This window comes from Pomacea canaliculata, linkage group LG6 (genome assembly GCF_003073045.1).
Source record: "Pomacea canaliculata isolate SZHN2017 linkage group LG6, ASM307304v1, whole genome shotgun sequence".
NCBI classification, from domain to species: Eukaryota; Metazoa; Mollusca; class Gastropoda; order Architaenioglossa; family Ampullariidae; genus Pomacea; species Pomacea canaliculata.
In genome coordinates this window covers 26152132-26163932 of record NC_037595.1, presented here as the reverse complement: position 1 = coordinate 26163932, position 11801 = coordinate 26152132, and the positions used below count along the sequence as shown (strand labels likewise).

The 11801-nt window shown below is 40.8% G+C and overlaps 1 protein-coding gene across 1 annotated transcript in view; it reads right to left on the bottom strand.

Annotated features, from left to right (window-relative positions):
• Positions 1 to 11801, bottom strand: part of LOC112565916 (dynein heavy chain 1, axonemal-like) — a 60863-nt gene that overhangs the window by 38162 nt on the left and 10900 nt on the right. Inside the window, exons 13-28 of the mRNA XM_025241799.1 lie at positions 11458 to 11608; positions 11071 to 11264; positions 9083 to 9308; positions 8534 to 8653; positions 7928 to 8010; positions 6677 to 6818; positions 5997 to 6152; positions 5367 to 5565; positions 4706 to 4818; positions 4108 to 4248; positions 3483 to 3695; positions 2841 to 3005; positions 2336 to 2563; positions 1752 to 1931; positions 1149 to 1264; positions 442 to 627 (exon numbers count right to left, since the gene is read on the bottom strand). Coding sequence (XP_025097584.1) covers positions 442 to 627; positions 1149 to 1264; positions 1752 to 1931; positions 2336 to 2563; positions 2841 to 3005; positions 3483 to 3695; positions 4108 to 4248; positions 4706 to 4818; positions 5367 to 5565; positions 5997 to 6152; positions 6677 to 6818; positions 7928 to 8010; positions 8534 to 8653; positions 9083 to 9308; positions 11071 to 11264; positions 11458 to 11608 — 2613 coding nt within the window. The remainder of the gene's footprint in view (positions 1 to 441; positions 628 to 1148; positions 1265 to 1751; positions 1932 to 2335; positions 2564 to 2840; positions 3006 to 3482; positions 3696 to 4107; positions 4249 to 4705; positions 4819 to 5366; positions 5566 to 5996; positions 6153 to 6676; positions 6819 to 7927; positions 8011 to 8533; positions 8654 to 9082; positions 9309 to 11070; positions 11265 to 11457; positions 11609 to 11801) is intronic.

Below are 11801 nucleotides of genomic sequence, written 5' to 3'. Positions count from 1 at the left end.
GCACGACACCCTGTCGAAGGTTATAATTATTTCAAAGTATCTTGGAGGGTAGTCTACGCCGCGGTGGCCAGATAAAGAAATGGCTTACAAACGTCAAAGACTGTACTAGTCGTCCTGAACAAGACCTGCTCACTATCGCCAAAAACAGGCAAGAAAGACGGGCCCGCCATCTGCCACGTCAATCCATGTGCCCCCACTTCCCCAACAACAGGTGCCAGTCAAGGGACAACTGACTGACTGAATCACATATTGTTTTAAAATTTCCCTATCGACTTTTACTTTTTTGTTTTCTTCTACGATCCCTTTCGTTGATCATTTTTCTGAGACTGCAGCTTCCATTCTGAAAGACAAGCCAAGCGAGATGTTTACTTGGTTTTGCTGTGTCCTCACCCCCACTCCCAAGCTACTTCCCCGCTCACGGTCACCGTGATGTCCCCAAACCTGAGCTGACTGATCCACTCGAAGGCGTTGGTGCTGGTGACATTCTCCTTGAGCATATTGGCCACCACGTCGCGGGCGTGCACTTCGATGACGATAAGGGCGGAGAGGGTCATGCGCCCGATCGTACTCACGTCCTGCCGGACCAGGTTCCGCAAGTTGTCCAGCTGCATCAGCATCACCTCGAACCTACCGAGCATGTGCAATGTGTGATCAAATGATGAACTGCGCATGCAAAGTCCTGACAGGCATGCGGTGCGTGTGCTTAAGGATGATAATAACAAGGATGATGATGAGGAGGAGGAGGATGATGATGACGATGAGGAGGAGGAGGAGGATAAGGAAGGTGAAAAGGAGATGGAAGAAGAAAAAGATATAATGATGAGGAGGTGGTGGAAGAATAAGAACATGACGAAGGATCAGGAGAAATAGTAGGAAGATGTGATCAGTACTAAGATGAAACAATGATTACGAGCAGTGTGATGACTATAGTTTTGAGACTGTGAAAATATTCTTGTCTAGAAAATAACCTAACGACAGAATTGTTCGACGTTCTATAGCTCCTGAAACATGCTAACCGAAAATGTTGGTTTTATAACAAAGTGAAGTGAATGAACGCTAAATGTCTGCAGACAAAGATCGATTATCTTTTCATGATGACCCCCAAGGTCTAGTGACTCAACGCTATTCTAAAGACAAAAGCACACTACCTGTCGTGGAGGGTCTGCGATTCCAGCGCTTCAGTAACCTCAGCGCTCCAGTAGGTCTGGCAAACCGCGATGACCACTTGGCCGGGCCACTCCAGCACAAACTTCGTGCGCTGTGACTGCAATTGCAGCGAATGTTTGTCACTGCTTTGTGCGACTTTTGCCAGTTATAGAAGTGAATGTTACGTATAGATCCCCTGATATCGATCAGATACTCGCCCATCAACATGCTAATTACTCTCTCAGTTCTTTAACACAACTTTGCATTTACCATGCACACTGTATGCATTCAATCTCGATTCTTCAAACTTCAGATAGTCAATATTTCCTTTCACATTGGGTACAGGTAGCTTAAAAAAGCAATAAGTGATGTGGATGTCGTAGACTTTGACTTACTGATAGTAATGGTAAATAGTATATATAATAGTATATAGTAAATAGTAATATCTCACTAAAAACACAATGTGGATGTCGTAAACTTTGACTAGCTGATAGCACTTGAGGCATTTACAATCGAAACGCTTACAACCATCTTTTTTCTGGTCAATGAAAAAAGACAGAGGTTTTGTGAACTCATGATGTAATAGTCAATGAGCGTGCAGCTACCTTCTTGTATATTTTGAGGGCATCACTGATAATCTCACGAAGGCTCTGGCGCATGTTGCGTTCGATTTCACACATCCAATCCTCCACATTGCCCACTGGATATAAGGTCTCTCGGAAGTCTATCTCCTCAAACTCGGCCGAGTAGATCTTTGTGATTTTGAGATCCTTCTCGAATTTCAGCTTGAAAAAGCATCAACAAAATTCCAACATTACGACAACAACACGCAACTATTAACAGTTTATCGTTCTTTTTTTCGTTTTTTTTTTTTTCTTTCTCACACTTTTTTTCTTCTGTCAACGACTTTATTTTCTTTACCTTTGCTTTTACTCCTCTATTTTTTCTTTTTCTCTTTTATTTGTTTCTTTGGGGGGTTTTGTTTCCTTTAAATTATTTTGCTGCTTTATTCCTCTTATTAGGAAACTAATTTTTAACTGATATGCGTTTTAAGATGCAAAAAGTTTGACGAAGAATATTCCATTGCAAGTCGTACTAAGCACCTGTATGTAAACTGCCGCGAGTTGCAAGTGTCATGGCGCGACTTCAACAACGGCGACCCTGCACACCGGCGATCCAAACAGCTTACCCGATAGATGTTTTCGAAACATTTCCGCAGGTGCGGCTGGACGGCAGTGGGATCCCTAGTCTGAGACAGGATCTCCAGCAACTCGTCGTCAGACAGGAAGTAGAATCGCGGGAAGGAGTTGCGTTTGGTCTCCAAGTATTCACTAAGCCCTTTCTGAACCTGTTCTAGGAGCTCGTTGCAGGCGCGGAGATTCTTCAGCAAGGTTGGGTCTGGGCAGAGCTCGATAATCTGAGTTGAAGTGTCAAAAAAAAGCAGCCTGTTATAAGGTACAGGAAATATTTCATCTCAATATTTTCATATCTCATTCATGAAATGTGCCAGTTGTGTTGATAGTTTTTATTGGTTGTTTTGAACCTGATCAAATTTACGATGTTTGTGCTTTTACTAAAATATCGAGGAATACAAGTATTTCTAACACTAATAAAATGTTTACACTGTTATACGTAATAAAATTCTTCTCATGAAAAGTGTTCAGTTCTGTCTGTCACACGACAGGTTGCCTCGCCTTTGGGTAAGCGTTGCATTTGGTCATTATTTTCCTCCACATACGTTCTACAGTGTTGTAGCGCTTGGATTCTGTGGGAAGCTGGCGAGTGATGTCCTCGGAGCTGAATATAGGTTCCAGATACATCCAAGACCTTTGACACTCTATCCACGCGTCCAAAACATCCTGAAACCGATGGCCATCACATCTCATCTGCTTGTAGTGTATGTTAAGGCCTTTGGAATGTAAATTCCAACGTGCATGTAAAACGAAAATGCATGTGTATGCGCATGCGACCGCGCGCGCGCACACACAGACACACGCAAAACGTCACGCACATACAAAGATACACACACACACACACATACCCACATTTATAAATTCGACGTGTTTGGCCCAAATGACAATGACGTAATGGATCTGTGGGCTAAAGTCCATCACCTTAACTCCCATCGGCTTCGACACCGCGGCCTGTCATATGCCCACTCGCAGACCCAGCTCTACCAGTACCACCGCCATCACTATACCATGCCAACCATTTCACGTCTCTCTTACTCTCACTATCTGAACCACAAGTTTGAATCGCCACCGACAGCAAGACCACAATGACATAACGCGGGGTAGGGGGTGGCCGTTGGTGCGCTGAATTGTACCAGCACAAACCTGTGTCATTCGCAGCGTTTGCTCCCATCGGTTTATCCTGTCCTCAAAGGCAGCCTTGTAGGGCGAGAAGGTCATGCTCTGCGTCAAGACGATATGATCGTCAATCTGTTGGAGTATGTCATCCGTGACCTTCTGAATGTATGTGCCGGTGTTCTTGTAGGGCTGCACTTCAAAGTTCACGTCCTCCCACTCGGCTGTCATCTTGTTCAAAGCCTATTTGATAGAAAATGGGCTCGTAAACACGTAACTGACTCACAGACCAAAACTAAACTCCGGCAACACAGACCCGGGTGGACACAATCCGATACAGCTCTGTCGTTGTCTTCAAACAAATAAGAATGGGTTTAAAAGTAAATTGTTCAGGCCAAGGGAATTACTGTGATTTATCACATCTGAAGTTTAAACCAAAACAGTGGATAATTATTTTATCAAGTCACAAGCTAAAACTAAATAACTTTGTTTTTATCTAGAGAATATAATAGAATCATTGAGCAGAATACAAAGCCGGGTTTTTTCTCACTTTGTATTTAAATTACTTTAAAATAGTTTGTCCTTATTTCGGTAAAGCTAACAAGTTAACTTGTTCGATCGACCCCTTATCCCTCCCTTACATCTCTTTACGTACCTGCTCGATTGCATATTCTTTGCCAGCTACTTCCGCGACCTTAGAAATGACCTCCACGTGATCCAACAGCTTCATCTCCAGGCATTTTGAGAAAGTCAGGTCAGCCTTCGGTTTTAGGTTCATTCCCAATTGTTCAGACAGCTGAGATACGTAAACTCAAACCTCAAAATGTTTCTTTTACACATCGATTCAGGAGTCCATTTTTCACTAAGTCATAAATGAAGCCAGGTCGAAAAGAATTTTACGAAAGCAGTCCCTACTTTGTGATACACTGATCAACAATATGAGAAGCGGTGAGGTGGGGTAGGGTAGCAGGGTGTCCTAGGTTTAGATAAGCTGTTCATATTCTGTATTTAGCACCTGTTTACATAGTCGACTACTTTGCTAATATTATTTATGACGACACCAAATGTCAACTCCTTTCTTTCCCTTGCTCTAGTTCCTCATTCTACAGAGTATCTAGTTTTGGAATTAAAGAAATAAGGCTTGCGAGACAGAATTCTTTCGCTATGGAAAAGCAGACGAGATTATGTAAGCTGTAAGCTCTGTTGCTTCTTTTTTTCTTCCTTTCACAACAACAACAAAATCTCGATCATACCTTTTCCCAGTGCCGCGCTCGCATACCCGGATTTCGCAGTCCGCTAAGAAGTGGAATTTTGGGCTTAAAATCCTCAATGAGGGATTTGATGTTCATCGCCACTTCCAGAACAGCTGAAACGTACACGTGATCCATGCACATTGTACTGCAATGTCAGAGTCAGCGACGTTTGCTGATGACCAACGGTTGAGCTTAACAGTGATTTTGTATGTTACTTAGTCAAGGATTATTGTAAAGAACAGAGTAGAAAAGGAACTGCTGCATTCAATAACGAAGCTGTCTATAGTGTAATATAAATTCCATTCTATTTCGTGCATAACGTCGGAAATAAGTTAAAAGTGAGATGCCGGCAGCATAGCAAACATCCGGGGCTAAATCAACTTAATCTCGGGGTTTCTTATTCGGAGTTCTTAATCACTTCATTAAGTTCATTACTAAAGCCGGGTGTTTTATTACTTCATCCTAGGTTTTCATTTGGGGATTTATTCATGATTTTATAACTTTTTTTTACAGGATTTTCATACGTCATTTGTTGGACATTATTCGGGGATTTTTGCAAGCCATAAATGAAGCTTTGCGACATCATCATTCAAAACAAAACAGCCATCATGGGTTTGTCTCCTCCCCACCCTCTCTCTCTCTCAATCATTCCTGACGGTACCTGGGATGTCACTAAAGATTTTGACCGACTTGTGCATGGTCTTGAAGGATTCGTTGACGTTCTTCTCAATGTCTTCCGCATTGAGCATGTTGAGCGGATCGTTCAACCAGCTCTCCTGCCACCGCAGCCAGTCAGATACCGTAATCCACAAGTTACGGTATGGTTCAAAGTCTTTTGCCAGCTTGCCAACTTTATCGTACTAAATAAATAGAACACAAACCATCAACAAAACAAATTTTTTTTGAGCAGTATCACTTCTAGCAAGTTCCCCAGTGGTGTTGGTGGGCTTGTGTGTGTGTTTCTTTTTCATGCAGTTTTGTTTTTGTTTTCGTTTGTACGGATTTGGCACCTTTTAACATATTTTGCAGGCTTCAAATGTCGAATGTGATTGAAAGGCGTCTTTTCATTCGAAAGTTGTACTTAATAGAACGCTGTCAGGCAGGGGCAGATAATCAGCATCCATCCACCCAACATCCTTGTTTTTATTGTTGTTCTCTTTCTTGTATAAGTGTGATTATCATTGGTATTTGCGTAACGATTGAGAAGATAATCAAAGATGATGAATTGATTGGAGTCTAGTCACTAGACGAAGAACTAGTGAGAAATGAAAAGGAAGGTAACTAGGCTTACGTTGGTTATTGGAAGGTCGAAAAGGCGCTCCCGGCTATTGTAAAGGGTGGCGAGTTGCTGGCACTCTTTGATGTTTTTGTTCACACGTCTCATTTCATTGGCAATCTCGTGGCCCTTCTTGATGTCGGAATGAGACTGCATGCTTGCAACAACTATCTACTAGTCGTTTGAGATGTGTGTAGTTGATGGCGAAGAAGGAGAGGGGGGAAAATATCAATATTAAAAAGAAAAAATGCTATCTACAGCGTTTCACTCTAATATAAATAATTAACAATATACTAGTAATAAATACCCTATCTGATAAGCTAAGTCGTAAAACTGGTGTAGACTAGCGAAACGATTGAGCCATCAGGCGTGGATAGGTAATAAGCTTCCACCCACCTATCTTAGTTCTTCCCCCTTCTCCCACTTTAATAAAGACATTTAAAAATAGATTATTGTGGGGCATAAATCTGTTATGGCGATCTTACTGTTAAAACTGAAGTTACAGGCACAATGTCTAGACTTTATTCCATCCCAAACCTACAGATATTTGTGTGCCAAATATTCCGGTGATAAAAACCACCAAATGTTTTGGTGTTCTCAAGATTATTAGAATGATAATAAGACTAAGTTTTGTCGTGTGTCTAAAGAAAAAGAAAATAAAAGCTTAGTGGAATCAAACTGCATGACACTCGTACCGCGGCAGAAGCGATCCTTTCCTCAAAGTTAAGAGCATCTGAAACCTGAAGCTTTTTGAAGCGTTCCCTGTCCTCGTTCAAAACATCGTTTGTTCTCTCCATTTGTTGTTCGATTTTATGAGGCCATCCTTTAGCTTCCCATCTGTGGACAAACCAGTAACGCGAGATTCCAATGTTTTTCAGTTTTATTTTTAAAAAAAACTAGCCATCTAAAGATCTTTCATAACTGATGGATTTCTGCTGTCTCTCCACCTCTCTCCCTTCCTCCTCCTCTCGCTCCCCTTCGTGCAGAGTGTTCATTTGCCTCTTGCTTTAATGACTGTAAATTCAAATTTAAGCTGCTCAGAGTTTCGCAGTGATACCATTTCAGAATTTATGTGTTCATATGTGATACTACACTGTTACTATTGCAGTATTTTATTGCATATTCTGTTTCTAAACTGCCGTAGACTCTATTCCTGAATAAACATTTTAAAATAGCAAGCAGTTTCATTTTACTTCCAGGTACCACCCATGCACTATTACTTTGTATGTTTGATGTTGTGGACAGTGCTGCACTTTACAACGAGGGGCGGGTTAAATCCCACTAGGCATTCATTTGACATGTTTAGCAAAATAACACCAGATCTCATATTGATAAAGTCGTGCACGCGTGCGTGCAAGAGTCTGTTAATTCTAGAAAAGACAAGTTCTTTATTCTTTGAAGTTCCTTGTGCCTGTGTATGCCGTAAATGAACTGGCAGGAAAATCCAAAATGTGAACTCAAATACTGCTTGCCAAAGGAGTTTTGCAGAAGAAGTTGTTTTAAGAAGAAGAAGAAGACCAAAAGCAAACAAAATGAAGGAAAGAATAGTAGAACGTAGTGTCCCGTTCATTATGTTAGTGAAATGACCATACAAGTAACATTAAATAACAGGAATAAGGAAATAAAACTAAACATAGCAAAACTTAGTGGAATAAAAATAGAAATATGCTTATAAAAAAAAACATGCAAAAGCAACATCAGATAAGTAAGCAAAAGTAAGGCAAATTGAACAATTCATAAATTACGCAAGCAATCAATATAAAATGCAGAGATTGGGTTAAAATATATGAACGAATAATCGGATCTTAGCTTTGTGTTCAGACACTGAATCCTCAAAATACGTGTTTTTAAGCACGCAGTCTGACATGACTCTCACTTTCACACCTTATAAAGGGAATGATTACTGCGAATGTATAGTGAATCTAATGAAATTGTCTTACACTCACTTTAGTTTAAAGTCTTCGTTCGTCAAATTATATTTGTAATCGGCTAGAACCTCGTGCTCATCGAACATCTTGTCCGTGATCTCCTGAAATGACAGGCATAAGCTCAGACACAACATGGAATACGTAAAGTGATGTACTTTTCCAAAAATATTACTGTCCTCTCTTCATTCAAGCTTTAAATTTAAACGAAATAATTTATGTAGCGCTGCTAAACAGAGACAAATAATCAGTTTCCGTCCACTCTTTCTCATTCCATCACAACCTCTTTAATGAAGATAGAACAAAATAATTATGTGCTTTAAAATGTGGCGATCTGAAAGTTAGTCGCCATTAAAAGTTAAAGATAGTGACAGCTCTTCCTTCTCAAACCTACATACATGTGTGTGCAGCAATCCGTGTTGATTAAAAAAAAAAACTCGAAAATTTAAAATTCCCCAAAACGAAAAATCCTTCAGTTAAATTTTACAAAACGATTTTTATGTTTTGTTATATTTTGAAGGAAAAAAAATTAGTGTATCCGTAATTAATGTATTTTATGTACTTTTCTCTCGGACGCTGTGAGAGTTCCAGTTGAAAGCAGTTTTTGAAAAGAAGTTTTCGACCTACCGTGTGCTCCCTCAATTTTTCAGGAATACTTTTCATCCATTCTTGTATTGCCACCAGCTCTTCGATTGAGTTAGGCTTATCAAACAGTTTTCGGTTAATGTCTTTCATCGCATTGCATGACTGAAAGAGATTAAGTTTACTTAAACTCATTTGGGAAAGGAGCAAATGAACTTGCAGGGACTGACATACTGCTGTGCGGCCAAGTATACTGCTTTCAGTTTCATGGAAAGTATATCACTGTCTACTAGCATAAAAGGAAAAACAAACCTAACAACTGTCATCGCAAGGGGGAATGGAGAAAGCTGCTTAAGAAGAGCATAGACATAATAAGTATGTAAAGCTATAATGTATACAGAAGTCTTCATTTAACAGCCGCAGTTTGTATGAAAATATGGTCAAAATTTACTGCACGCGCGTATACTCCTGTGCATCAGATGCACAATCACGCACTTTTAAGCATTCCCGTGTACATGTACACACGCGAACACGCGAAATTAAAGAAGACGCTCGATGATTGGGGAGGAACAAAAATCACTTCTTATGACTCACTTCTTCTGTCTTAACCTTGAGCTCACTGGCGTACAGGTCCATAATGGCATGGGCCATGGCTTTGCGCTTTTTGGACAAGTTTGAGCGGATAGGTTCGGTGATGAGATGGAAAGGGCCGATGACGATGCTCATTGGAATGGCCTCATCGACCACCACCCTTTCAGTCAAATTCTTCTGCACCTCCCGCTGCACGTCCATCGGTGAGTGTGGCTTCTTCTTGAACTCGCTGTTGGCGCCAAAAATGGGAGCAAAACGATGAGGACGTTGGACCCTTTTTCAAAGCGTTACTCTCGCAACAAAAAGGATCACGTGAGAACTGTGTTAAGGGACTGGTGGGATTAAAGTTATTTTCTAATGATTGAGACAAATTCAATGTAAGATAATTTCGACAATATGAATATTTACCCTCTCGCTTCTTTTCTTCAGAGACATGTCTACAAACATCACCATGAGAAATATCAACAACACAAACTTGAGATCTCTCTACGTGGATACCCATTGACTGTGAAGGCCTCAGGCAGTCCCAGAGATGTTGAAATATGCTACATAGGTTTTCCTGTGATCAAGTGTGACTTCAATATTTTTATCTTTTTGTGCGTGGTAATATTTTTAGACGTTTATTTCGAAAACGGCTGTGTGGGGAGGAATATTTACCCAGATTTTGTTTAAAAAAAGAAAGTATTTTCCACTAAACTTTACCCAATTATTAAAGAAAATGCACCCCACTAGCCCTAAAAGGAAAAAATACCGGACGTTGTTTAAAGTAGTGTTTAAAGCATACAACCCTATGAATATGTTATTTTAAAAGATCGAAGCTCAAGCTCGTGCCTGTTATTTGGGATCTAAACTGTTATTCCAGAATATTCCAACAAACTATCATAGTTTAAACTTTTATCTGTCCTCAATCTCGATGACGACGAGGAGGAGGAGGAGGAGGAGGAGGAGGCAAATGATATTTGTCTTAAGATGTCTAAAATCTATGGAAATTACCTGACTGTTCAAGCTCTAAAAAATATATCAGTTTATTTCAAAGATGCGCCCGTGCTTTGGTTGTTATAGCGCATTGTGAATATACCTTTGCGGGAGATAATAAGGAGACTAATATCTTGTCTTGCTTTGGCCTAATCTTACATAAAAAGGGAAAGGTAATCCCCTATCCTTTTCATGTCGTTGGGGAGTGAGGTATTAGCCTCACTTTCTAGGGGGCCAGCTATACGTGAGTTCTGTGCCCATCTTATCTCCCTCGCAGCCTTACCTTCCCCAACCCTCTATCAGATACCCATTCCCACCAGTAGGATCAACTGGGGGAAGTTTACTGTGCTACTCGGGTATCAAACCAAAGCACCTCTTAGTTCGCATGCCAGCACTCTAACCACTTGGCTATCAGCTTTCCCACATTGCCATAACCAGACCTCCAAGGACGAGTGTTGTGAATAATACTAATCCGTTTTACCAGTGGTGAAGGACACTCAGTTCTGAACCTGGTCGACCTTCCGCAGTCCAGAAAAAGATTTTAAAACTCGTAATTATTATAATTCTATCTAGACAGTCTAGGGGAATCTTCGTGATTTGTTAATGGAATGAGTAATTGTCACGATAGTGTGCGAAGCTGGCGTGACATGTAAAATGATTGAGTTTTGATATATGCTTGTTCTTTACCACTCTAGAACAAAACATCACAAGTAACATTTAGAAGCGAAAAAAAGACCTCAGGCCTAATGTATGAAGCTGGACAATGGTTGAAGTCTGAGACTTTGCCAAAAACGTAATACTTCACTGACCAAATCCATCGTTTGCAGTAATATGAAGCGGGCGTCATCGAGTTTTCCATTAGGCTTCAGCAACAGGGTAAGTTGCAGTGACGACAGCATTTTTAGCTTACATGTTTCCGTCAGGTTTCCTGTAAAGTCTAGGACTCAGACCATTGTCATATATTAAGGTCCTTGTGTGCGAGTGACTGGACAAATGAACACGACACGATGGCTTACTTAATGTAGGTGGGAATAATCGTGTTGAAGACCGGCAGGTACTGAGAAAATTCAGCTGCGTAGGCTTCAAGGGGTATTATGGCCTGCTGTATGGCGTGTCTCACAGTTTCTCGCATCTTCACCACCTGACCTTCCAACTTGCCAACTGTCTCCAGCAAAGGTGTTGCAGCAAAGAAAATATCCTCCATCACGAACTGATGAATAGATTAGGGAGACAGAACTAAAACATACACTTGAAGCTAGCAATAGGCATTTTTTGGGGTCTCCGGTTATACAAATCTGACTATCGATGAGAAGAAAGTTTCTAAAATACGAAACTACGACTCCAAACTGTTTTGTGACAAAGGATACAAATAAGGAAAGCGTGAAAGAAGCAAATAAACGAACCTTCTCCACTTGTTGGATGTTTTGCGTGGCCAAGATTGCTTTGTCGAAGATGGTCAAGAGGTAAGTCTCGAAAATATTCAGTTTGGTGCTATACTTTGCACCTTCAGGGGTCAGATCAAGATCCATTGTCCACATCGGTAATCTTTTAGGCCTGCACAGATTGACAGGCGATGAACTACGCCATCTATCTTTGGCCACATCTCTTCATGGTTATTTACATTCCTTGACTGGATGCCTCCCGGAATCCCTTTGGCGGGTAAGGAAACGAGCGTAAAATGTCTGCCCGTCGTCTTTTCGACTCGCAAAGGTTAATTATGCCAAGAGACACCAATCCTCTGAATGTG